Here is a 27286-nt window from a genome sequence, read left to right as displayed (position 1 = left end):
GGTGGCTGCAGAGTGCTCATCTTCAGGAGGGCCGCAGATTCGGCATACAGGACTGGGTCCTGGTGACCACGGATGCCAGCCTTCGAGGCTGGGGGGCAGTCACACAGGGAAGAAATTTCCAAGGACTTTGGTCAAGTCAGGAGTCGTCCCTACACATAAATATTCTGGAATTGAGGGCCGTTTACAATGCCCTAAGTCAGGCAAGGCCCCTGCTTCAAAACCAGCCGATACGGATCCAATCAGACAACATCACGGCAGTCGCCCATGTAAACCGACAGGGCGACACGAGAAGCAGGATGGCGATGGCAGAAGCCACAAGGATTCTCCGATGGGCGGAAAATCAAGTCTTAGCACTGTCAGCAGTGTTCATTCCGGGAGTGGACAACTGGGAAGCAGACTTCCTCAGCAGACACGACCTACACCCGGGAGAGTGGGGACTTCATCCAGAAGTCTTCCAACTGTTGGTAAACCGTTGGGAAAGGCCACAGGTGGACATGATGGCGTCCCGCCTCAACAAAAAGCTAAAGAGATATTGCGCCAGGTCAAGGGACCCTCAGGCAATAGCTGTGGACGCTCTAGTGACACACTGGGTGTACCAGTCGGTTTATGTGTTCCCTCCTCTGCCTCTCATACCAAAGGTACTGAGAATAATAAGAAGGCGAGGAGTAAGAACGATACTCGTGGTTCCGGATTGGCCAAGAAGAGCTTGGTACCCAGAACTTCAAGAAATAATATCAGAGGACCCATGGTCTCTACCGCTCAGACAGGATCTGCTACAGCAGGGGCCCTGTCTGTTCCAAGACTTACCGCGGCTGCGTTTGACGGCATGGCGGTTGAATTCCGGATCCTAAAGGAAAAGGGCATTCCTACGCTGATAAAAGCCAGGAAAGATGTAACCGCAAACCATTATCACCATATTTGGCGAAAATATGTTGCGTGGTGTGAGGCCAGGAAGGCCCCAACAGAGGAATTTCAGCTGGGTCGTTTTCTGCACTTCCTACAGTCGGGAGTGACTATGGGCCTAAAATTGGGTTCTATTAAGGTCCAGATTTCGGCTCTGTCGATTTTCTTCCAGAAAGAACTGGCTTCACTGCCTGAAGTTCGGACATTTGTAAAGGGAGTGCTACATATTCAGCCCCCTTTTTGTGCCTCCTGTGGCACCTTGGGATCTCAACGTGGTGTTGAGTTTCCTAAAATCACATTGGTTTGAGCCACTAAAAACCGTGGATCTGAAATATCTCACGTGGAAAGTGGTCATGTTATTGGCCTTGGCTTCGGCCAGGCGTGTGTCAGAATTGGCGGCTTTGTCATGTGAAAGCCCTTATCTGATTTTCCATATGGATAGGGCAGAATTGAGGACTCGTCCCCAGTTTCTCCCTAAGGTGGTATCAGCTTTTCACTTGAACCAACCTATTGTAGTGCCTGCGGCTACTAGGGACTTGGAGGATTCCAAGTTACTGGACGTAGTCAGGGCCTTGAAAAATTATGTTTCCAGGACGGCTGGAGTCAGGAAAACTGACTCGCTTTTTATCCTGTATGCACCCAACAAAATAGGTGCTCCTGCTTCTAAGCAGACTATTGCTCGCTGGATTTGTAGCACAATTCAGCTGGCGCATTCTGCGGCTGGATTGCCGCATCCTAAATCAGTAAAAGCCCATTCCACGAGGAAGGGGGGCTCATCTTGGGCGGCTGCCCGAGGGGTCTCGGCTTTACAACTTTGCCGAGCTGCAACTTGGTCAGGGGCAAACACGTTTGCTAAATTCTACAAATTTGATACCCTGGCTGAGGAGGACCTGGAGTTCTCTCATTCGGTGCTGCAGAGTCATCCGCACTCTCCCGCCCGTTTGGGAGCTTTGGTATAATCCCCATGGTCCTTACGGAGTTCCCAGCATCCACTAGGACGTGAGAAAATAAGATTTTACTCACTGGTAAATCTATTTCTCGTAGTCCGTAGTGGATGCTGGGCGCCCGTCCCTAGTGCGGATTGTCTGCAATACTTGTATATAGTTATTGCCTAACTAAAGGGTTATTGTTGAGCCATCTGTTGAGAGAGGCTCAGTTATATTTCATACTGTTAACTGGGTATAGTATCACGAGTTATACGGTGTGATTGGTGTGGCTGGTATGAGTCTTACCCGGGATTCCAAATCCTTCCTTATTGTGTCAGCTCTTCTGGGCACAGTATCCTAACTGAGGTCTGGAGGAGGGTCATAGTGGGAGGAGCCAGTGCACACCAGATAGTACCTTATCTTTCTTTTAGAGTGCCCTGTCTCCTGCGGAGCCCGTCTATTCCCCATGGTCCTAACGGAGTTCCCAGCATCCACTACGGACTACGAGAAATAGATTTACCGGTGAGTAAAATCTTATTTTACGATACTTGTTTTCCTATGTGTTCTATAGACATCAGGTACATGAGAAGGAAGAATTTAAAGCATTAAAAACACTAAATATATTCTACCAAGCAGGGACATCAAAGGCTGGAAATCCTGTTTTCTACTATATTGCAAGACGGTAAGTAACCTCATGGTTATAATAATTAACACCTTGGTAAATGATTTACTTTTTTTTGCTTGCACAGTTTCATCTGTCACAAACTAATCTTGATTGAAGTTAAGGATAGCTGCCACTACAAATATTAAAACAACTGTAATATTGGTTTGCCTTTTGCTCTTAGAATTAAACACTATACAGCCATCTCAAGCACACTGGCTTTCTGTAGCCCAACACGTCCACCTGTATTGATAGAATAAGGTTATGCCAAAAACGGTAGTGGTACTGCCCCCACCCCCACCACAGACTCCAATCATGTGACTGCAAGCACTATTTCCCCAGTTCTTCACGCAGATTAAAATGTGTATCTTGTAGAGCCTTGTGATGACAGACCATTGTTTTCAGCAAAGTTTAGTCTTGTTTTTTTAGTCCAAATATTGATTGCTGTATCTCAATTTTTAATGACTAAAATTTTTGTGATATAATGAGTTTTCAGGGTGCGACTATATCAGCTTTGAAAAAGATCTCAGGTTTTAGTTTTAAGAGGGACATTCATATACTGCATACTAGTAATTTATTGCAAAAAAAGAGAAAAAGCTGAAGTCCGTGAGTGTGTCCCTTTTTTTACTTTGAAATTAATGTTTTTGCCAAATTCTACCTATATTAGGCCTAAATGTCTCTGGTTGGCAGCATTACAAAATGTTTTATTTTGCCTCAGGCCAAGTTGTATAAGATGGTAAGCTCCCACATTTAAAAAAAAGTTTGTGTGTGTGTATGCAGTATATACACCCATCAGCCATTTCATTAAAACAACTAGCATGTGAAGTAAATAACATTATTTATCTCATTATAATTGCACCTGTCAAGGGGTGGGACATACATGTTGAGTATCCCATATCCAGAATGCATGGGACCAGATATTGGATTTTTCCGTATTTTGGAATAATTGCATACCATAATGCAGGAATGGGGAACCTTCGGCCCTCCAGCTGTTGTTGAACTACACATCCCAGCATGCCCTGCAACACTTTTAGCATGGCCAAATAGCAAAACAGTAGCAAGGCGTGCTGGTATGTGTAGTTCAACAACAGCTGGAGGACCGAAGGTTCCCCATCCCTGCCATAATGGAACCTAAGTCTAAGCACAGAATGTATTTGTTTCATATATACCTTATACATACAGCCAATATTTTTAATATCTTTATGTATTAAACAAAGTTAGTGTACACTGAGCCATCAGAAAACAAAGGTTTCACTATCTCAGTCTCACTCAAAAAATTCAGTATTTATGAATATTTTGATATGGGATACTTATCCTGTATTAGGAAGGAAGTGAACAAGGGCCAAATTGTAATGGCCAGATCAAAGCATCTCAAAATGGCAGGTTTTGTGGGGTGCTCCCAGTGGTCCAAGGCAGGACAACCGGTGAACCTGCAACAGGGTTATGGGAGCCCAAAGCTCATCGGTGTGCGTGGGGAGCAAAGGCTATAAAAAGCAAATGCATACTCCTAAGTACTAAGAATACAGATAATCAAATCAATTATAACCTCTACAATTGACATGAAGTATATATAAGGTCCCTAGCACTTGTTTGGGCAAAACCTGCAGGACTTTAGGGAACTGCTGCTAACGTCTTTGTGCTAGATACCACAGGACACCTTCAGAGGACTTCTGGAGTCCATACAGGTCAGAGCTGTTTTGGTGACATGAAAGGAACCTATACAACTTTAGGCAGGTGGTTTTCATGTTATGGGTGGTTGGGGGGGTGTGTGTGTGTGTGTGTGTGTGTGTGTGTGTGTGTGTATGTATGTATGTATATACACTGCTCAAAAGGGAACACTAAAATAACACATCCTAGATCTGAATGAATGAAATATTTTTATTAAATATTTTGTTCTTTACATAGTTGAATGTGCTGACAACAAAATCACACACAAATTATAAATGGAAATCAAATTTATTAACCCATGGAGGTCTGGATTTGGAGTCCCCCTCAAAATTAAAGTGGAAAAACACACTACAGGCTGATCCAACTTTGATGTAACGTCCTTAAAACAAGTCAAAATGAGGCTCAGTAGTGTGTGTGGCCTCCACGTGCCTGTATGACCTCCCTACAATGCCTGGGCATGCTCCTGATGAGGTGGCGGATGGTCTCCTGAGGGATCTTCTCCCAGACCTGGACTAAAGCATCCGCCAACTCCTGGACAGTCTGTGGTGCACAATGGGCATTAGCTCGATATCCTCCCCATGCAGAGTTATATAACAAATAGATAATTCACTGCTAGTGAACTCATGTGTTACCCATCGGGTGCCGTCTACTCTGCCTCTCACCACTGTAGGAACCGACAGATAAGCGTGTGGAGGGATGCCTGAAGTCTTACTCCCTTACAGGTGTTGTACCATAGATCATGATTGCATCCTCTTGGAGATGCAAAATATATTGATGATTGGTTCAGGCATTAGAGGATGTGCTGCCCGAGGATATATTTGTCAATGCCAGATATTCCCTGTCTCACAATGGTACCGCCACCTGTTCTTTCCACCAGGAGGCGTCCCCTGAGGCGGGTGTGTCTGCTGCCAAGGCGTCGAATACGTCTATCCTGGCTCGCCGTATTCTGTGGTTGAGGTCATGGAAGGTGGAACTGAACGCCAAAAGTCCTTGGAGGTATTCCCCTTTACTGGATACATCCTCTTTGGGGAAGAACGAATTAAAAATGTCTGGCTCGACGGCTACTATGTCTGCTTTTCTCTCAAATGCTAATCCTTCTACAGAGAGGGTAAAAGGTACCACCTTTACCTGCTTTCGGCCTCATGGGAAAGTGAAGGTCATATCTTGTGCTCCCAAAAACCACTAAGCCCACGGCCTAATAATCCTGGGTAGTCTGTCAGCCTGCTTCTAAACGTGACAAGCCTGCTGCATGACTGGACAGGCCTCCCCCTGTGGGTCCTCAGGGTGGGAGACCAGACTTCTGCGATTCACCCAGGTCTGATTGATGACCACTTCAGACGCATGGGTACGAGAAATTTTCTCTCACGGGTACGTAGTATCTTTCAAGAGTCGTCCTCATCGACAGTTTTGCACAACAGTTTCCACTTCGGATCTGTTAAAGGCGCATGCTCTAACATTGGTTGTGAGTTCCCTCCTGGTTGCAGTAGTGGTAGTGCCGGTACCTCTATCCCAAAGAGGCAAACGATACCATTCTGTCCTGTTTCTAGTACTGAAACCCAATTGGTCTTACCGGCTTATACTCAACCTCAAATCACTGAAATGTTGTGAGAGTATCCAAGTTCCGTATGGAAACACTGCGCTCAATTGTACTGGCCATGAAACACGGAGATTATATGGTATCCCTGGTTCTACAAGATGCTTACCTGCATATACCTATTGCAATATCGCATCAGCACTATTTGCGGTTTGCTATTGGCAACCTTCACTATCAGTTCCAGGCTCTGCCGTTTGAACTGGCCACAGCTCCTCAGATCTTCACCAAGATTATGGCAGTGATGACGGCTTTTCTCCGTCATCAGGGAATCAGGATCCTGCTGTATCTGGACGACTTGCTTATCCTGGCGAACTCCCAAGATGTCCTCCTCAGTCATCTGCAACTGACGGTGGCTCATCAACTGGAAGAAGTCCTCGCTGGTCCATGCTCGGAGCATGGTGCACCTGGGGGCACTGCTGGAAACACACACAGTCACCAGCTGTTTCTGTCTCCAGAGTAGGTCCTGAAGCTTTAGGACAGGATCAGATACTTCCTCTCTCGCCCAGGAGTTTCAATACACTCTGCAATGCAAGTACTAGCCTGATGCTGTCATTCCCGCCCTCTGCGGAAGTTAATCCTTTCCAAGTGGGATGGCCTACCTCATCGAATCAGGTCTCACATGATCTCTTTGACTCCGGAGGTTCGTCTATCGCTGACCCTGGTGACTCCAGGACCATCAGTTAAGCAGGGACCGTCCCTTCTGGATCCCCAATTGGGTCCCACTGACTACAGACGCCAGTCTGAGGGGATGGGGCGCGTTGTTAGAGCAACACTCTTTCCAGGGTCTGTGGACAAAGGAGGAATCGCTCCTCCCAGTAAACATTCTGGAATTACAGGCAGTGTTCAATATTTTGTCTCTCGCCCTGCCTATTTTACAGAACAGGCCTGTCGCGTACGGTCAGACAACGCCACCAGGATGGCATACATAAATCTTCAAGACAGCACTCAAAGCCGCATGGCAATGTTGGAAGTGCCAAAAATCCTTTGTTGGGCGGAACGCTGTCTACCTGCATTATCGGCAGTGTTCATTCCAGGTGTCCTCAACTAGGAAACGGATTTCCTCAGTCTGTAGGACTTGCGTGCCAGAGAGTGGAGTCTTCCTCAGGAAGTCTTTCAACTCCTAGTGGACAAGTGGTGCCTACCAGATGTAGTCCTGATGGCTTCTCGACACAGTCACAAAGTTCAGGTCTTTGGATCAAGAAAGAACCAGGGCTCCTCAAGCAGTGTTCGTGGACGCATTGGCAATTACATGGAACTTTCGGCTGCATACGTGTTCCCTCCTGTGTCACTCCTGCCCAGGGTACTATGGAAGTTCAAGCAAGAAATAGGAATACTACAGATGTGTCCACATACATCTTTGCTATATCCCGCCATATATGGCACAGTTTTGCATGCCATAGACTGAGATATTTAGCCATGCCTTGTGATTTTTCTTAATTTGCTTCTTTAATATGTTACTTTATACATATTCTATTATGGCAAACAAAAATTTGAAAGTTCATTCACTCGCAACTTGTGAAAAACAGCTGAGCCGTGTTTTAAATGTTGTGCCAAATTCGAAAAAAAGCAAAGATGTAAGTGGACATATCTGTACTTCTAGTCGCTCCAGCGTGGCCCAGACGGCATTGGTTCTCAGACCTGCAGGGTCTATCGATAGAGCGTCCTCTTCTACTTCCTTAACGCCCAGACCTCTTCGTTCAGGGCCTTTGTGTATACCCGGACCTGGCCAGACTGGCTTTGACGGCATGGCTCTTGCAGCTTCACTCCTGAGGGCCAAAGGATTCTCGGAGGCGGTTCTCCAAACTATGCTGAAGGCCCGTAATCTGGCATCTGTGTGGATTTATTACAGGGTCTGGAATTCTTACTTCACCAGGTGTGCTGCTAAGATACAAGTTCAGAACTTCCAGACTTCTGGCTTTTCTGCTATGAGGCCTTTGTCTGGCCTTCCTCAAGGTTCACATATCTGCCTTGTCGGTGTGGTTTCAGAGAAAAATGGTCTCTTCCCGATGTTCATCCTTTCACTCAGGGTGTTTTACGGATTCAGCCTCCCTATGTCCCTCCGGTGGCTCCATGGGGTTTGTCTGTTGCTCTGAATGCCCTACAAGAGTCTCCATTTGAACCCCTTGAGTCTGTGGACCTTTAATGCCTTACACTTAAGGTCGTGTTTCTGCTGGCTATTGCCTCTGCTTGGAAGGTGTCGGACTTAGGCGCTTTGTCCTGTCGTCCACCCTTTCTGATTTTTTCACTGTGACCAGGCAGTTTTTCAGTCTCGCCCCGTTATCTACCTAAGGAGGTGTCATCTTTCCATCTTAACCAAGAGATTGTGGTTCTGACCTTTATCTCTTCTGGTTTGTCCTCCAAAGAGCAGTCTTTGGATGTGGTATGGGCTCTCCGTATTTATGTGGAGAGGACTGCCTCTATCAGGAGGTCAGATTCCCTTTTTGTACTTTTTAGGTTTTCACAAACGTGGCTTGCCTGTGATTAAGCAAACCTTGGCCAGATGGATTAGAATGGTGATTGCACAAGTCTAAGCGCAGGCTGGACTCCCAGCTCCTGCTGCTATCAAAGCCCATTCTACTCAGTCTATTGGACTTACTTGGGTGGCCTGCCGAGGCGCGACCGCTGAACAATTGTGCATGGCGGCTACGTGGTCCTCAGTGAACACGTTTATCAGATTCTATGCCTTTGATACTTCCACCTCCCAGGATGCTTCCTTTGGACGCCGGGTTCTTGTGCCCGCTACTGTGCGTCCCCTCCCATGTAGAACTGCTTTAGGACATTCCCAATGTTATTCCCTGTGGAATACCAGTGTACTCCACTGCAGAAAAGGAGATTTATAGTAAAAACTTACCTTTGTTAAATCTCTTTCTGCAAGGTACACTGGTTTCCACAGGGTGCCAACCCTGACGCACTTAACTTCTTGGGTTTGTATGTCATTAGCCGCTAGTCCCTTCTCCTGTCATGAGAACGTGGTTCTATGTGACTAACGTCTACCGTCTCTCTTAGCTGCCACTGCATTGGACTGGTTAATAAAACTGAGCTCCAGTGCCTGGAGGCAGGGGTATAGAGGAGACAGTGCAGTGCATCTTGGGAACAGTAAAAGCTTTAGCCTGTTGGTACCTCGGATCAAGATTCAACTCTACACCCGATGTTATTCCCTGTGGAAACCAGTGTACCTCACAGAAAGAGATTTAACAATGGTAAGTCTACCATAAATCTCCTTATTTCATTTAGCTGCAACAGTTTTACTGAACCATAGTAATCATTCAGATGCTTAGGTTTCATTGGGATGCATTTCATTTGCCGTCGGTCAGGATACAGACGCTGGAATCACGACTGCTGACAGCCGCAATCCTGGCTAACAGGGGCTTATTCCCACTCGCGATTGTCCACGACACCCATAGAGTGGGAATAGAACCTGTGGCGAGCCACTGAGCCCGCAAGGGGACTGTTTGCGCTTGCCATACTGACAGCTGGGATGCTGCTGTTGGTATACTTACGTCCGGCATCCCGATCGTCAGTATATCCTACTGATCCCGTTTTGTTGTCTAACCTGTAACCAGATCAGTGAACAGAAGTTGGTGATAGGATTCTGGGAATCAGGCCAAGTGTAAAGCTAGGTACATACTATACAATTATTGGGCCAATTTGCCAATAATTGAAAGAACGACCAAAGTTATTGTATAGTATGTACGAACGAACGTTTTGACAATATTTCTGTAAAATGTTGCCCTCACACACAAACGATCGATTTTCCGATCTGTCGTCCCAAACAAAAAATCTCGGCTACAATCTCCTGATGTTGACCATTGTGTCTGCGCATTCTCAATAATCTGCTCATATTTCCTTTGTTTAGCTGTCACTATCTTATCCTCCTTGTGGGAAGACATGCAAATGCAGTGTGATGTGCCAGAAAATTGGTAACTTTAAAAAATAAATCTTTTAGTGTGTAGCTCAGATATTGGTGTCTATAATTTCCAGAAACATCTATCAATTGTTAGGCCAACCCAAAAAAATCTGACACTGTGTGTACCTAGCTTTATAGCTAAATACGATTTTGACAAATTAGCTCTCATGTTTTTTTCCCAGTCCCACCCATTTGAAACTGCATCATAATGTGTAACATCTGTACAGTTTTGTGAGGGTATCCGGTCTATAGATCTACACTAAGAAAGGTCTACAGTCAATAGGTCGACCACTAATGGCAGACATACATAATGTTGACATGTAAAATGTAGACAGTTCAAAAGGTCGACAGAGTCCAAAGGCCGATATAACAGTGGTCAACACTTTTTTTTTTTCTTTCAACTTTTTCATACTTTACAATCCACGTGGACTAAGATTCGGAATAGTAACCTGTGCCGAGTGCAGCGAGGCACGTTGCCCGAAGCATGGCGAGCAAAGCGGCACACCGATGGGTCTTGTTCATGCAGAAAAGTGACAATACAACAAAAATAACCTTTTTTGTGTCTACCATTTTCATGTCGACCTTTTGACCCTGTCGACCTAATGCATGTCTACCATTAGTGGTAGACCTATTGGCTGTAGACCCTTTTAGTTTAGATCTAATAATCCACACCCTTTTGTGGGTGACCGCTCAGCTACACAATATATTAGTGTCACATTAGACAAATTCTTATAGTGGGGAGTTCTTTGGCTATTATTATACTAATGGTACATACACAGGGAGCGATTTTACTGAGCGATTTACCTTCAACTGGCAGTAGGAGATTGTGACTATCTTTACTAGTAATTTTGACTAAGTGTGCAAGCGATATTGGCTATGGGCGATTTTGACTAACTCATTTAAATAGGTGGATGCTTTTACTTTTCCAGCAACATAGTCAAAATTGACTTGCCTGCACAGTCTATTTTTCCCAGCGATAGCGACCTGGCGGGGACGCGCATCGCTATCGCTCGCTGTGTACACACGGAGCGATATGCACTAATTTTCTCAGCAATTTTGACTATATAGTCAAAATCGCTGAGCCCTATCGCTCCGTGTGTACACACCTTAAGTTTATATTGCTTATTGAACAGTGCTGTACATTGGAGAGGTCTTGATTCAAATAAATAACATACAATGACATGTGTTTACAATGTAAAAGCTGTGGGAAACAATTGATGCATTAAGGTAGTGGATTAGCAATTCTAGCTGGTGGTGTTGAGGTATGCAGACCTCTGTCTTATATTATGCTTTAGGCCAGATGGCTATTGATAAAACTTGCAAGACTACTGCTATGTGAAGATCATTAAACCTGGATTATTTTGAGTACCTTTAGTATTTTTTCTAGTCCGTGCAATACTTATGTAATCGTAAACTCTTATAATGCCTGCACCATCACCACAATTTTAAAACCCTGTACCAGATATTTTTAGTTCTGCAAATTGCTTATAGTCCAAACTGAAAGCGGCTCTCCTCTCATGTCAGTGGCTTAAACAGAAATTCTTACACATCAGCATATGGAGAATCTGGTGTATTTACCAAGCTAAACTTTGTTTTACGGGTAATATTAAATCTAGTGCACTTAAAGTGATTGTCACCTACACAAAGACATTTTCTGGGCTCAATAATATTCCTTTAAAATAGGTCTATAAATAAATTAATAAACCGGGACATCACGCAGGCAAAACATACTTTCTTTTAATTAAGTTAATTTGGCACTTTGTAGTATATGACGTAACCAGTGGAAAGAGATGCATAAGATACCATGTGAAGTACATTCAGTTAATAAGCTGAAGGATAGAGATACTTGTCCCATTAATCAGATATTTTTTTTGAATGATCCCTTTTGCTCATGTGTATTAATTAGCAAAATGTTTTAATGCTCTTTAAATTTGTATGTACTAAGCTAAAAAAGTCATTATTTATATCCTACCTACGTTAATAACATGCAATTGATTAAAACAGGTAAAATGTTATGTATGCACTACATGTCGAAATCTCGGTGCTTTACTGCAGTGACATTCAAATAGTCTGTGTTAATTAAAGCAAAGCTGGATTTTAATTCAGGTTGATAATAAAACTGAAGCATTCACCACATTCATAACATGCCTTTACACAGTCCTAAGAATAAGGAGGAGTAATAAAAGGGAAATGGCAATACACATACATTTCTGTGCTTCTGTGGAAGGCGCATGATCATTTAGTATTATAGTTGTGGCTTGTATCATTACGTATACAGGGGTGCTTGGTACAATCACTTCTGGACCATTGTGTGCTGTATTATCAGAGCTCAGCATAATAGTGTGATCATATGTTTCAATTACCTCTATTTCATTAGAGTCTCGGTGATTGTCCATTTCTCTTCCAAAGTTGTTGAAATCTAAATGCATCATTCCAGAGCCGCCTTCTATGAATAGATTGCTCTCTGTACTTGAAAGCAAAATGTCAGTTGCGTTGAAGTGAGGTGCAGTTAGAACCTCCGGATATTTTCTTTTCTTGTGCAGTTTAGATTCTTGAGCTTCCATGAAAAGACTATGACTTGTAGTCTGTAATGGTATGTCCTGACTAGTGATCTTATTTGGTGCTTTATCTGTAGTTGAATGATGCTTAGGACTGTGTCCATTTGTTTCATTGGCACATGGATAGCCTATGATATTATTTTTCTCTTCCACCCACTTCAGCAAATAGTTGATACTCTGTGTGTCTTCGCAGGACCATGGGTTGTTGTACAGGGTAATCTTTACATGAGTCAGGTGGTCAAAAGCATTATTTGGGATATAAGCAAATCTGTTGTTGTGCAGGTACAGCGTTTGAAGCTTGGGCATTCTCACAAATGTTCCCGATAAGATCTGTATTAAAGAGTTATAGGACAAATCAATTAGTAGTATGTTGCTGGGCATGTTTGTTGGAACGGTCCAGAGTTGGTTGTTACTTAAATTCAGAGACTGCAGACTAATCAGTGTATTGTTAATGAAGACTGTCCTTTGCAGGCTGTTCCTGGAGACATCTAGCACCCTTAGATTCCACTGGTAAGCAGTGTCCAGTTTATGAAGCACTTTTATATTGTTGTTTGCAGCATACACTTCCCAGAGAGATCTGGGCAAATGAGAAGGGAGGTTCTTAAGCAAGTTGTGGGAAAGGTCAAGGGATCTTAAGTTAGTGAATCGAGACAATTGATGATCTAAATCAGACAAGCTGTTGTAAGACAAGTTAAGGTGTGTGATATTGTCTTGAAGTCCATGTGGCAGTGCAGTCAGGCTTCTGCCAGAACAGTCTACATTTCTGTTTTTTATGTAGCAGGAACACTTCAAGGGGCAAAGGCAGAAAACGGATGATACGGAACATAAAAGAATCAGTAGTCCTGGTGAGGGTTGGATTTGGTATAACATCCTTACCTGCAATGAAATTAAGATTAGCCCCTTTTAAAATGGGCACAATATGTCCATACAATGAAACTGTTTTTACAAAGATATTATCTCAGTAATCATAATATTATCCCATTATTTAATTGCCACTGTTTTCTCTCCGTGTACATACTGCAAATAGCTTTTCATTCAAAATTGAATTTTTATAACAGTATGGAAACTTTGACAAAGCTGTGCAGTTTAAACAGATATATATATATATATATATATATATATATATATATATATATATATATATATATATATATACAGGTTGAGTATCCCATATCCAAATATTCCGAAATACGGAATATTCCGAAATACGGACTATTTTGAGTGAGAGTGAAATACTGAAATCTTTGTTTTTTGATGGCTAAATGTACACAAACTTTGTTTAATACACAAGTTATTAAACATATTGTATTAAATGACATTCAGGCTGTGTGTATAAGGTGTATATGAAACATAAATGAATTGTGTGACTGTACACACACTTTGTTTAATGCACAAAGTTATAAAAAAATATTGGCTAAAATTGACTTCAGGCTGTGTGTATAAGGTGTATATGAAACATAAACGCATTCTGTGCTTAGACTTAGGTCCCATCACCATGATATATCATTATGGTATGCAATTATTCCAAAATACGGAGAAATCCGATATCCAAAATAGCTTTGGTCCCAAGCATTTTGGATAAGGGATACTCAACCTGTATATATATATATATATATATATATATATATATTATTATTTTTTTATTATTTTTTTTTTACAAGTTCCTTTTTAAATTCTGACTATAACCTTTGTACAATTCATAGTAAGCATATAAAAGGCATAAATGTACTAGTTAGCTGCACGTTTCCTTTCAGAAGCGAATTCTGTGAAACACAGGCATCTAGTGTTACTGCAGCAAATGGCATGCACAGAACATCCTATGACCTTTAATGTTTTTAGTCCGAAATAAAACTTACCAATTGGTTTTCTCATCCAGAATCAATACATAGCTAATAAAGAGGATGCTATTAGCTGGAGGGCATGTTTCCAGCTCTCACAGTGGCTTGCTGCTGGTGGTTTTGCTGGTGTCTTTCAGCTGCATTGTGCTGCTGTGAACAGGACCTCTGCATCCATCTGATCAGCTATTCGGAGGACTGCAGAGCTGATAGTAGTGCTGACTCAAATTTTATTGGGAACATTGCATAGCCAATCCGGCAAGCAGTCTCATTTATTACAAAAATTTAGGGGCAATATTATAAAAAAAGTAGTCTCACTTTTACATTGCAAATCATTCCATATTACAAGCGCATTATTAGGCACTATTGCTTATCCCAGAGATTAATTTATTTTTTTAATTGTTTTTCTCTAACGTCCTAAGTGGATGCTGGGGACTCCGTCAGGACCATGGGGAATAGCGGCTCCGCAGGAGACAGGGCACAAAAATAAAGCTTTAGGATCAGGTGGTGTGTACTGGCTCCTCCCCCTATGACCCTCCTCCAAGCCTCAGTTAGGTTTTTGTGCCCGTCCGAGCAGGGTGCAATCTAGGTGGCTCTCCTAAAGAGCTGCTTAGAAAAAGTTTTTTAGGTTTTTTATTTTCAGCGAGTCCTGCTGGCAACAGGCTCACTGCATCGAGGGACTTAGGGGAGAGAATTTCAACTCACCTGCGTGCAGGATGGATTGGATTCTTAGGCTACTGGACACCATTAGCTCCAGAGGGAGTCGGAACACAGGTCTCACCCTGGGGTTCGTCCCGGAGCCGCGCCGCCGACCCCCCTTACAGATGCTGAAGATTGAAGGTCCGGAAACAGGCGGCAGAAGGCTCTTCAGTCTTCATGAAGGTAGCGCACAGCACTGCAGCTGTGCGCCATTGTTGTCACACACTTCACACCAGACGGTCACGGAGGGTGCAGGGCGCTGCTGGGGGCGCCCTGGGCAGCAATATATAATACCTTTTATGGCAAAAGAATACATCACATATAGCCATTGAGGCTATATGTATGTATTTAACCCATGCCAAATGTCTAAAACTCCGGGAGAAAAGCCCGCCGGAATAGGGGGCGGGGCTTATTCTCCTCAGCACACAGCGCCATTTTCCTGCTCAGCTCCGCTGTGAGGAAGGCTCCCACTCTCCCCTGCACTGCACTACAGAAACAGGGTAAAACAGAGAGGGGGGGCACTTATTGGCGATATTTTTATATATTTAAGCGGCTATAAGGAACAACACTTATATAAGGTTGTTCCCATATATATTATAGCGCTTGGGTGTGTGCTGGCAAACTCTCCCTCTGTCTCCCCAAAGGGCTAGTGGGGTCCTGTCTTCGATAAGAGCATTCCCTGTGTGTCTGCTGTGTGTCGGTACGTGTGTGTCGACATGTATGAGGACGATGTTGGCGTGGAGGCAGAGCAATTGCCGATAATGGTGATGTCACCCCCCAGGGAGTCGACACCGGAATGGATGGCTTTGTTTATGGAATTACGTGATAATGTCAGCACATTACAAAAATCAGTTGACGACATGAGACGGCCGGCAAACCAGTTAGTACCTGCCCAGGCGTCTCAGACACCTTCAGGGGCTGTAAAGCGCCCTTTACCTCAGTCGGTCGACACAGACACAGACACTGAATCTAGTGTCGACGGTGATGAAACAAACGTATTTTCAAGTAGGGCCACACGTTATATGATCACGGCAATGAAGGAGGCTTTGCATATCTCTGATACTACAAGTACCACAAAAAGGGGTATTATGTGGGGGGTGAAAAAACTACCTGTAGTTTTTCCTGAATCAGAGGAATTAAATGATGTATGTGATGAAGCGTGGGTTAACCCAGATAGAAAAATGCTAATTTCAAAAAAGTTATTAGCATTATACCCTTTCCCGCCAGAGGTTAGGGCGCGCTGGGAAACACCCCCTAGGGTGGATAAGGCGCTCACACGCTTATCAAAACAAGTGGCGTTACCGTCTCCTGATACGGCCGCCCTCAAGGATCCAGCAGATAGGAGGCTGGAAACTACCTTAAAAAGTATATACACACATACTGGGGTTATACTGCGACCAGCCATCGCCTCAGCCTGGATGTGCAGTGCTGGGGTCGTCTGGTTGGATTCCCTGACTGAAAATATTGATACCCTGGATAGGGACAGTATTTTATTGACTATAGAGCAATTAAAGGATGCTTTCCTTTATATGCGAGATGCGCAGAGAGATATTTGCACTCTGGCATCGAGAGTAAATGCGATGTCCATATCTGCCAGAAGGAGTTTATGGACGCGACAGTGGTCAGGTGATGCGGATTCCAAACGACATATGGAAGTATTGCCGTATAAAGGGGAGGAATTATTTGGCGTCGGTCTATCGGATCTGGTGGCTACGGCAACTGCCGGAAAATCCACTTTTTTACTTCAGACCCCCTCCCAACAGAAAAAGACACCGTCTTTTCAGCCGCAGTCCTTTCGTTCCTATAAGAACAAAAGGACAGTCATATCTGCCTCGGGGCAGAGGAAAGGGTAAGAGAGGGCAGCAAGCAGCCCCTGCCCAGGAACAGAAGCCCTCCCAGGGTTCTGCAAAGCCCTCAGCATGACGCTGGGGCCTTACAAGCGGACTCAGGAACGGTGGGGGGTCGACTCAAGAATTTCAGCGCACAGTGGGCTTGCTCACAGGTGGACCCCTGGATTCTGCAGGTAGTATCTCAGGGTTACAGGTTGGAATTCGAGAAGTCTCCCCCTCGCCGGTTCCTAAAGTCTGCTTTGCCAACGTCTCCCTCAGACAGGGCGACGGTATTGGAAGCCATTCACAAGCTGTTTGCTCAGCAGGTGATAGTCAAGGTACCCCTCCTACAACAGGGAAAGGGGTATTACTCCACGCTATTTGTGGTACCGAAGCCGGACGGCTCGGTAAGACCTATTCTAAATCTCAAATCTTTGAACCTGTACATACAAAAATTCAAGTTCAAGATGGAATCACTCAGAGCAGTGATAGCGAATCTGGAAGAAGGGGACTTTATGGTGTCCCTGGACATAAAGGACGCTTACCTGCATGTCCCAATTTGCCCTTCACATCAAGGGTACCTCAGGTTCGTGGTGCAAAACTGTCATTATCAGTTTCAGACGCTGCCGTTTGGATTGTCCACGGCACCTCGGGTCTTTACCAAGGTAATGGCCGAAATGATAATCCTTCTACGAAGAAGAGGCGTATTAATTATCCCTTACTTGGACGATCTCCTGATAAGGGCAAGATCCAGAGAACAGCTGGAAGACGGAGTAGCACTAACCCAACTAGTGCTGCAACAACACGGGTGGATTCTGAATTTTCCAAAATCTCAGTTGACCCCGACGACACGTCTGCTATTCCTGGGAATGATTCTGGACACGGTTCAGAAAAAGGTGTTTCTTCCGGAGGAGAAAGCCAGGGAGTTATCCGAACTTGTCAGGAACCTCCTAAAACCAGGGACAGTGTCTGTGCATCAATGCACAAGAGTCCTGGGAAAGATGGTGGCTTCTTACGAAGCGATTCCATTCGGCAGATTCCACGCACAAACTTTTCAGTGGGATCTGCTGGACAAATGGTCCGGATCGCATCTGCAGATGCATCAGCGGATAACCTTATCGCCACGGACAAGGGTGTCTCTTCTGTGGTGGTTGCAGAGTGCTCATCTGTTAGAGGGCCGCAGATTCGGCATACAGGACTGGGTCCTGGTGACCACGGATGCCAGTCTGAGAGGCTGGGGAGCGGTCACACAAGGAAGAAACTTCCAGGGAGTATGGTCAAGCCTGGAGATGTCTCTTCACATAAATATACTGGAGCTAAGAGCGATTTACAATGCTCTAAGTCTGGCAAAACCCCTGCTTCAGGGTCAGCCGGTGTTGATCCAGTCGGACAACATCACGGCAGTCGCCCACGTAAACAGACAGGGCGGCACAAGAAGCAGGACAGCAATGGCAGAAGCTGCAAGGATTCTTCGCTGGGCGGAAGATCATGTGATAGCACTGTCAGCAGTATTCATTCCGGGAGTGGACAACTGGGAAGCAGACTTCCTCAGCAGACACGATTTACACCCGGGAGAGTGGGGACTTCATCCAGAAGTCTTCCACATGATTGTGAACCGTTGGGAAAAACCAATGGTGGATATGATGGCGTCCCGCCTCAACAAAAAACTGGACAGGTATTGCGCCAGGTCAAGAGATCCTCAGGCAATAGCTGTGGACGCTCTGGTAACACCGTGGGTGTTCCAGTCAGTGTATGTGTTCCCTCCTCTGCCTCTCATACCAAAAGTACTGAGAATTATACGGCAAAAGGGAGTAAGAACGATACTAGTGGCTCCGGATTGGCCAAGAAGAACTTGGTACCCGGAACTTCAAGAGATGCTCACGGAGGATCCGTGGCCTCTACCTCTAAGACGGGACCTGCTTCAGCAGGGACCGTGTCTATTCCAAGACTTACCGTGGCTGCGTTTGACGGCATGGCGGTTGAACGCCGAATTCTAAAGGAAAAAGGCATTCCGGAAGAGGTCATTCCTACACTGGTAAAGGCCAGGAAGGAGGTGACTGCACAACATTATCACCGCATTTGGAGGAAATATGTTGCGTGGTGTGCTGCCAGGAAGGCCCCCACGGAGGAATTTCAACTGGGTCGATTCCTACATTTCCTGCAAACAGGATTGTCTATGGGCCTCAAATTGGGGTCCATTAAGGTTCAAATTTCGGCCCTGTCGATTTTCTTCCAGAAAGAATTGGCTTCAGTTCCTGAAGTCCAGACTTTTGTAAAAGGAGTACTACATATACAGCCCCCGGTTGTGCCCCCAGTGGCACCGTGGGATCTTAATGTAGTCTTGGATTTTCTCAAATCCCATTGGTTTGAGCCGCTCAAATCGGTGGAGCTGAAGTATCTCACATGGAAAGTAACCATGCTACTGGCCCTGGCTTCAGCCAGGAGAGTATCAGAATTGGCGGCTTTATCATATAAGAGCCCATATCTGATTTTCCATACGGACAGGGCAGAACTGCGGACGCGTCCTCATTTTCTGCCTAAGGTGGTGTCAGCGTTTCACCTGAACCAGCCTATTGTGGTGCCTGCGGCTACTAACGAGTTGGAGGATTCCAAGTTGTTGGACGTGGTCCGGGCATTGAAAATATATATTTCAAGAACGGCGGGAGTCAGAAAGTCTGACTCACTGCTTATATTGTATGCACCCAACAAGATGGGTGCTCCTGCTTCTAAGCAGACGATTGCTCGTTGGATTTGTAGCACAATTCAACTTGCACATTCTGTGGCAGGCTTGCCACAACCTAAATCTGTCAAGGCCCATTCCACAAGGAAAGTGGGCTCATCCTGGGCGGCTGCCCGGGGAGTCTCGGCATTACAACTCTGCCGAGCTGCTACTTGGTCAGGGACAAATACGTTTGCAAAATTCTACAAATTTGATACCCTGGCTGAGGAGGACCTTGAGTTCTCTCATTCGGTGCTGCAGAGTCATCCGCACTCTCCCGCCCGTTTGGGAGCTTTGGTATAATCCCCATGGTCCTGACGGAGTCCCCAGCATCCACTTAGGACGTTAGAGAAAATAAGAATTTACTTACCGATAATTCTATTTCTCGTAGTCCGTAGTGGATGCTGGGCGCCCATCCCAAGTGCGGATTGTCTGCAATACTTGTACATAGTTATTGTTACAAAAAAATCGGGTTGTTATTTGTTGTGAGCCGTCTATTCAGAGGCTCCTAAGTTTGTCATACTGTTAACTGGGTTCAGATCACAAGTTATACGGTGTGATTGGTGTGGCTGGTATGAGTCTTACCCGGGGTTCAATATCCTTCCTTATTGTGTACGCTCGTCCGGGCACAGTATCCTAACTGAGGCTTGGAGGAGGGTCATAGGGGGAGGAGCCAGTACACACCACCTGATCCTAAAGCTTTATTTTTGTGCCCTGTCTCCTGCGGAGCCGCTATTCCCCATGGTCCTGACGGAGTCCCCAGCATCCACTGCGGACTACGAGAAATAGAATTATCGGTAAGTAAATTCTTATTTTTTTTTTAGTATGTTGTGCTCAGTTTGACTGATGCATGCAGTAACTGCAATAAAAATGAAAGTGGAAGATTTATGTGAACCCTAATGCCATTGCACCTATACCTTACTTGATCATTCATATCCTGAGATTGGCTATAAAAATTGCTTGCTCTTTCCGGCCATTTTACATTTGTAAAAGCAGATATCTAGTTAAACTAAACACAGAGTGAATATACCTGCTACGTTTGTTTGTTTTTGTGCACATACCATACCAGACCTCACGTTATCAGGTTTTAGTGAGCTAATTGTTACATCCGATCATACAATAGAAATATGGTATCAGAAGAGGTACTAACAGTTCTATGGCCCAACGACGTCAGAAGAAATCTGCTGGAGGTGGTGGCAGAAGTTGGTCATCAAATGTATCATTGTTGTGAGAAATATTAATGTCATAAAGCGGGTTTAATTTCGCCTGTGTGCTTCCTTCATCTTGCTGAAGGGGATTCAGGAGAGGAGGTGGTGGCAAGGGATATCTTTCTAAATCAGGTGCAGCAAAATGATCACTGTGTAGGGGCATTAGGATGTGGGGTGGAAAGGTCTCTTTGCTTGAGTCATTTTCAGTGGGATGTTCATTAAACAATTGGCTGATGGGTGGTGATGTGCTAATCACAGCTGTATCAGCTGCTTTTCTCTCAATTGTCTCTTCACCTAAGTATCTGTCCTGTGAGATTGTGGGTTCCTTAGGTAGTATTTCAAATGAGCCAATGCATGGCAGTTGCATATTACCTAGTATACTTTCATCCATTTTAGAGCCTCCATCTTCCTGGACACTGTCATTTCTCTGTGGGGGTGGTCCTGCCCATGTCTCGTCAACTGTATTTTGTTTTTTAAAATGCTTCCATATTATGATCCCTACTATTACTAGTAGCATAAGTATTAAAATTCCTCCAACCAGATAACCTCCTATCCAGAGATAGTACTTAGGTTCCTCCACTGCTGATACATCATTCTGTTCTTTATCCATACTCTGTGAATCACTCACCTGGGAAAAATAAGTAACGTTAGTTTTTTTTTGTTTCAAAACAGTTTTAAATATTATATTTCCATAGCTCTTAGCATATATATCTTCCAATTGAGCAACATAAAATTATTTTGAGTAATATAAACTTATTTTTGTACCTTTCTAACATATGCATCTATTTGTTTCGTTTTCTGACTTTTTATGTCAAGTAGGAGATGACGCAATGAGTTGGGCTTGAATAACCTGTAGTCACTTGTTAAAATGTTACCAGGAACACATAAAATTTCATGTAAGAAATTGCTTTTGTGTCCACGGGTAAGACATGAATGAGTTTATGCTGCATGTAACCATTCTACATCGCTAAATATGCACAGATGCTCCCTTATACTATTACAGGAAGATGTCATGCTAAACATAGCTCTGTATAAAACAAGGTTACTAGGATCCGCAACTGCCGGCACCAAAATAAAAGTACAATACAAATACTCTAATAATGAACAAAAGCTAAAAAGCACACATGTGTACAGCACCACAGACCTTTGTGTTGATTAAAGGTCACATAATGGGGGGAATTCAAATGTTTGAAAAGTCAGGTGGGTGTCTGGTTTCCCCCCCCCCCCCCCCTCCCAATAGACAGGAAAAAACAGACACCCAACTAACTTTTCAAACATTTGGATTCCCCCCTTTGTGTGCTTCAAAATAGCACTAAATTGTGGAGAAAGAATAGAAAAAAGATTACTCTGCGCTCTAAACACTTTGTGTACTATATGTGCGATCTGTCAAAAAAACTCATTGAATCAGTGGGACTCAATATAAAAATAAAATGTTTTATCAAAAATTATAAAAACCACATAATGTACAAGAACTGAAACAATAAGCACTTGTTTAGTAGTATTCAAGCATCAGATGTTAATATAAAGATGATTGAAAAACATGCAATAACAAAATAAAATTAATGGTTTAAAAAGAAACTCTCTCAGGTGGTTCATATAACCATATCACTGGCGTCCCAGTGTAATGGTTAGATTTGTAGTCCCGCCAAAAAATATTTCACAGTAACGTTAGTGAGTTAGTAATGGCATGCAGTCAATTATAGTTACCTACGTGCTGGTTCCTGAATTACTTGGCAGTCAGGGTCCTTTTATTGATAAATCACACGTGGTGTTAGTTCTGCGCTGTAAGGCTGCAGCCTGTGTAACTCCGTATACTTTCAGCCCCGCTGGGAGACACTGAACGTCTCCGTGATGAATGGTAAGCGCTAGCCGCTTAATCTCTGTGAGACCGTCAGCGATCACTCTTCAGCTGGTATATTTTAGACCTCACAGCGCAGGTCAGGTAGGTGACAGCCGGCGGACAGCGGAGAAATCTTCCAGCGGTATGCGGGAGCTGTATAGAGCTGTGAGCTGTTAGGTTGAGTGGTGATAACCACCCCCACTCTCCAGTTGGTTATCACGTGGCTGAATTCCCCTGGTTTCTCTGGTTTGTGTCACCAGACCACCCTGTTTTCTGTTGTGTAAAGGTACTATACTTGTCAAGAGGCCTGTGTAATCAATACAGTATTATTATTATTATTATTATTATTATTATTATTATTATTTATTAGTAGTAGTAGTAGTAAACAATAATACTGTATTGATTACATAGGCTACTTGGTGTATCTGGATACATTTACCCTTAAAAGGAGAACAAGTGCATAAACATGCCTTGACTGTGTCTGGCCTGTGTTTAACCTGCTCTTTTAAAGATGTAAAGACAAAATGGATGCCTTGGTTCATACTGGCTGCAGAGATTTGCATCCATTCAGCCAAAGGAGCATTATGGAGATTTAGCAGTGATTTTGGGCATTAGGGTGTTGCACGGGGTATGGTCAGTGCTCTGTGCAGGCGAGTCACGTTTATCCGCACCAATTTTCACTTAATATTTTTGATGGACTTCACCTTGTTTAAGGGGTAATTCCAAGCTGAAACAGGAAGGGTTCTAGCAATGGGTCGAAATGGCCAAGCACACTCATTTGTAGGGGTGATCACATCATTTTGGTAATGCTTTTTGTGTCTTCCTCTATATATCTAAAATCTTTAGTACGGGCAGTCAAATGCATCTCACCCCGACTGGGATTCTTCTGGAGGTTGTGTGTGCTTGGCACATTCCAGTTATGTCATTGATAGAGCAGTCCTCTTTGCTGCTCTGTCTCCAGTCTGCCCTGCTCCTCTACTATGCTATGTGACTGTAGCCAAACTTCACTGGTGAGGTAAGTAAGGCAAGTGGAGAGGAGGAGTTCTGCACTGGCATATAGAGGGGCATGACTGAGGGGACTCTGAGCATTTTAAATTGGCAAGACTGATAGGGATCTAAGCATTTAAATGGGCATGACTGAGAGAGCTCTAAGCATTTAAAAGAGAATGACTTTGAGAGGGAGGTGGTTCTGAGGCTGCCATTTAAAACCCTCTGAGGGCAGTGGCACAAACTTTCAACATTCACACCATGGGGCAGATGTATTAACCTGGAGAATGCATAAGGAAGTGATAAACCAGTGATATGTGCAATGTGATAAAGGCACCAGCCAATCAGATCCTAACTGTTAATTTACATATTGGAGCTGACTGGCTGATGGCTTTATCACCTTACACATATCACTGATTTATCACTTCCTTATGCCTTCTCCAGGTTAATACATCTGCCCCAGTGTTTGTACAGTATTTAAGCCCTAACCCTAGATATAGCACTGACCTGTTCTGTCAACTTAATGACTAAATACAGCTCTGAGGTTTGCATAAGTGAAGTGGGGGGTGGGGAAGCACAAAAGGGACTCTAAGGCTGACTTATAAAAGGGCATCACTGAGAGGTTCTCAGACTGTAAATGGACATTACTGTGGGGACTCTGTGTTGCATACAGTACCAACTGGAGCATTACGTTGGGAATATTAAGGAGTGGTGGAGTTTTCAGTTGGGGCAATACTAGGTGGCATGAATTGCATCAGATCTCAGTAAGCTAAATTGAAAATAAATAAAAATGTTTAAAATTTTTATTTTTGATTTTGTTAGAATAGTAATTACTCAGAAAAAAATGCTTACCTATGGATGGCCATCGGTGTGGTCACCATCGATCGTTCCCATTGATGGTGATATTGTAAGTGGCCATCGATGGCAGTCTGCTATGCAATGGATGACCATTGGTTGGAGAAATCATCGATGTACATCCATTGCATAGTATGCTGCCATCGATCCCTTTTCTTTGACCGACTGGCCCGTGGGCCAATCAGAAGCTGGGGGCAGGGCTTTACATGTCCCAGCACCTTGAGAAAGCGGGAGGGCTGGATTTGGTTATTTGGCTATGCTGTGCCATCGATGGAGGGAAACCATCTGGTTCTCCCATCGATGGCAAAAGAATTCTTCATCAGCCATAAACAATCATTATGGTTATGCATAATCCCTATGCTTACCTAAATGCTGGAAGTTTGACCGAGAGAAAATTTTGTAGCTTCCAACCAATATAATTGTTTTAAATCCTACACATCAAGAAAAAAAAGTTTTGATACACCTTTAGCAGTAGTACTCCAGAGGGGATGTAGTTATGTGACCGGCGGTCACAACACCTCTCTTTAAGAATACCGACAGTCGGCATGCCGACTACCAGGGACTATTCCCACTCGTGGGTGTCCACGACACCCATAGAGTTGGAACAGAACCTGCGTTCGCCACTGAGCCCGCATGTGGCTTGCTGCATTCCCTACCCCCTAGCCGGCATTCTGCTGCCGGGCTTCCGGCGGAGTTATGCTGACCAGCGGTCACTCATACACAACCCCCCCCAGAGTGTTGCTTTTTAAGCATACAGGTGTTTATTAAACAGAAGTGATGTTTCAAGTCTCCTAAGGGCCTTTTTTTAGTCTTCTGTTCTTTAATCAATTTGGTACTCATCTGCGAGTATTCTAGGCTTTAACAAATTGCCCTTCAAAGTGTGTATAATATATGAAAGTACATAATATAACTATATATGTTATATAACCATAAACATATCTATTGCCGTATTCACTGGGACACGAAATTCTTGTGAAATATTGTAACCTAAATGTTTATAAAGAGCTTCAGATGAGTGAATATCAATGATAGTAATTACTGAGCGACTGTGGGCAAGACACAATGAGTGTTAGGCCACACAGACCACAAATGATACATGTCGCCCTGAGACAGCTGCTGAAAAATTATGCAAATGTTTCAGGTGACAGTTGTTCTTTCTACAACAGTTTATGAATATCCAATAGCACTTGCATACAAAGTAATTGTTTCCATAAAGTTATGAATTTCTAGTCATATAATGCAGTTATCCTATGTTGGAACTTTTACATTTAAATAGTTAAGTTACCAAGTTTACTTACACGTTGCACAGATCAATTGCAGAACTCGTCTTCTGTTCATACAAGTGGAAATGAAAAAGTTAATCTTTAAATTTCTAATATGTACAAGACATATTAAAAAAGGAAGTAGAACATAGAGGCAGGATGTGTAATAATGTGAAACGTTTTTGAACTTTTTTCAAGACCTGGGCTTTTGCAATAAGTCTTAACTGAAAAAAAAAATCCTACAGTATGCACTGTAAACTTGGTGGTTTACATTTTTTAGACCGCATGTAAAATAGTTTTGAATAAAATAATAGTGATAACACTTATCCAGACACATTGCTGGTGCACTTAGCAAGAAGAATTCATTATTAGGGTCCATATAGACCAAAGCTGGAACTCCAATATGAAACAGTGTATGCAAATTGCCCAACTTCACTGTACACTTTCCTGCCCTCAATCTTCCCCTTCCATTGTTGAAAAGCCAGTTTTGTTATCCAGAGTTAAACAGACTTTGATTTGAATGCAAAACACTTGTAATGCCCTGAATTTAGCTTTCTTTTCTGCCAGTTGGCCTCACAAAGTAGAAAACCAGAGGCAGTAGAAGGCACTGATGTAGTACCATTTGACAAAAACGATTATTTGAAGTAAGAACTTTGTAGATGTAAAGGAGAACAGTCCCCAACTAGGCGATGACTGATTTGTTCAGTAAGATAGTCAAGTATTCTCTCTGAAATTGCTTTTCTGCATTGAGAGGTAGAAGCTGAGATGTCATTGTTGTCCACCCCATAATCTCTATTTTCTGGCACAATCCAGGGCCTGTCCCTTAACTGCAACATGACAATGACTAAGGGGGTCATTCAGACACGTAAGCAGCCATGCGTCTGTATGCAGCGGCTGCATTCGTGTGGCACGCGCACTGGCCGCAGTGCGCGACCTTGCACATTGTGGCTCAGTGTGATTGACAGCGGCAGACGCAGGGGTGGGACAATTGCTGGCATTCCAGGAATGTTTTCAGGGCAGCTGCGTGACGTCAAACGCAGCAGCTCCACTTAAAGAAAAATGGCGGCTGACCGCCTGCCAGGGATCAACCTTTAAATCGATGCATCCGCAATGTATTTGCAGATGCATCGGGAGGCGGCCCGTCACACATGCTGGACAGCCTTACCCTGTGCTTGGCGGCCCACCAGCATGTGAGAATGCAGCAGTCTGTGTCCATCTCTGAATCAGGTCCTAAGTCAGTGAAGCCCAGGTAGCAACCTAGTTGATCTGTAATTAGTAAAGAAAAACGTCTACTTTTTCTGGTTTGGGGGGTAGTTTCAGTCTTGGCATTTCATTAGGGGTTAATGTGTTTACATGTGAAACACTGCTTAAACCAGTGTGAATATTAAATGAAGACGAAACTTTGAAATGCTATTTTAGACCTGAAATACCAGTGGACACTGATCTCAAATCATCTTGCCTGAGCTTCCAAGCTATTTTTCCCTGTAGATAATCAGTGAAAAATTAATTCAAACCAAGTTGTCTGAGCCTTTAATATTTTCCTCATAGCTCCGTAATGTATAATTTCCTTCAGTTACTATCACATTTTTACTTAAATCTTTTTAGACCAGATTTATAATAGTGGAATTTGTTTAGTGAAATTATAGCGTTTGTAGCCTTTTCAAAGAAAAACTAGACAAGAAAAACAAAAGGGATTTTTCCCACGTACTCTGCTGGCTGTTAGTAAGAAGAACTATATACTATGTAATAATAGAAAATTTAGAGCTCTTCATTACATATGTTTTGCAAAAGACATGATAAGCCTCCAGGCCACTTCACGGCTGCTCTATTACTGA

General features: G+C 43.7%; 2 protein-coding genes across 10 annotated transcripts in view; one reads left to right on the top strand and one right to left on the bottom strand.

The window, feature by feature from the left end:
- Positions 1–27286, top strand: part of NF1 (neurofibromin 1) — a 738710-nt gene that overhangs the window by 447123 nt on the left and 264301 nt on the right. For all 9 annotated transcript variants that reach the window (XM_063953658.1, XM_063953661.1, XM_063953657.1 and 6 more), the window contains one exon: positions 2401–2511. In XM_063953658.1, the coding sequence (XP_063809728.1) occupies positions 2401–2511 (111 nt within the window). The remainder of the gene's footprint in view (positions 1–2400; positions 2512–27286) is intronic.
- Positions 11739–25526, bottom strand: OMG (oligodendrocyte myelin glycoprotein). Its single transcript, XM_063957150.1, has 3 exons — positions 25488–25526; positions 20450–21135; positions 11739–13093 (listed from the first exon to the last, which is right to left on the bottom strand). The coding sequence occupies exon 3, from the start codon at positions 13085–13087 to the stop codon at positions 11810–11812; it is 1278 nt and encodes a 425-aa protein (XP_063813220.1). The 5' UTR covers positions 13088–13093; positions 20450–21135; positions 25488–25526; the 3' UTR covers positions 11739–11809.

Source organism: Pseudophryne corroboree, chromosome 2 (genome assembly GCF_028390025.1).
Source record: "Pseudophryne corroboree isolate aPseCor3 chromosome 2, aPseCor3.hap2, whole genome shotgun sequence".
NCBI lineage: Eukaryota > Metazoa > Chordata > Amphibia > Anura > Myobatrachidae > Pseudophryne > Pseudophryne corroboree.
This window is presented reverse-complemented; position numbering and strand designations above follow the sequence as displayed.

Excerpts from the sequence above, each read along its gene's own strand:
- OMG (XM_063957150.1), bottom strand. The coding sequence starts at position 13,087 with ATGTTATACCAAATCCAACCCTCACCAGGACTACTGATTCTTTTATGT.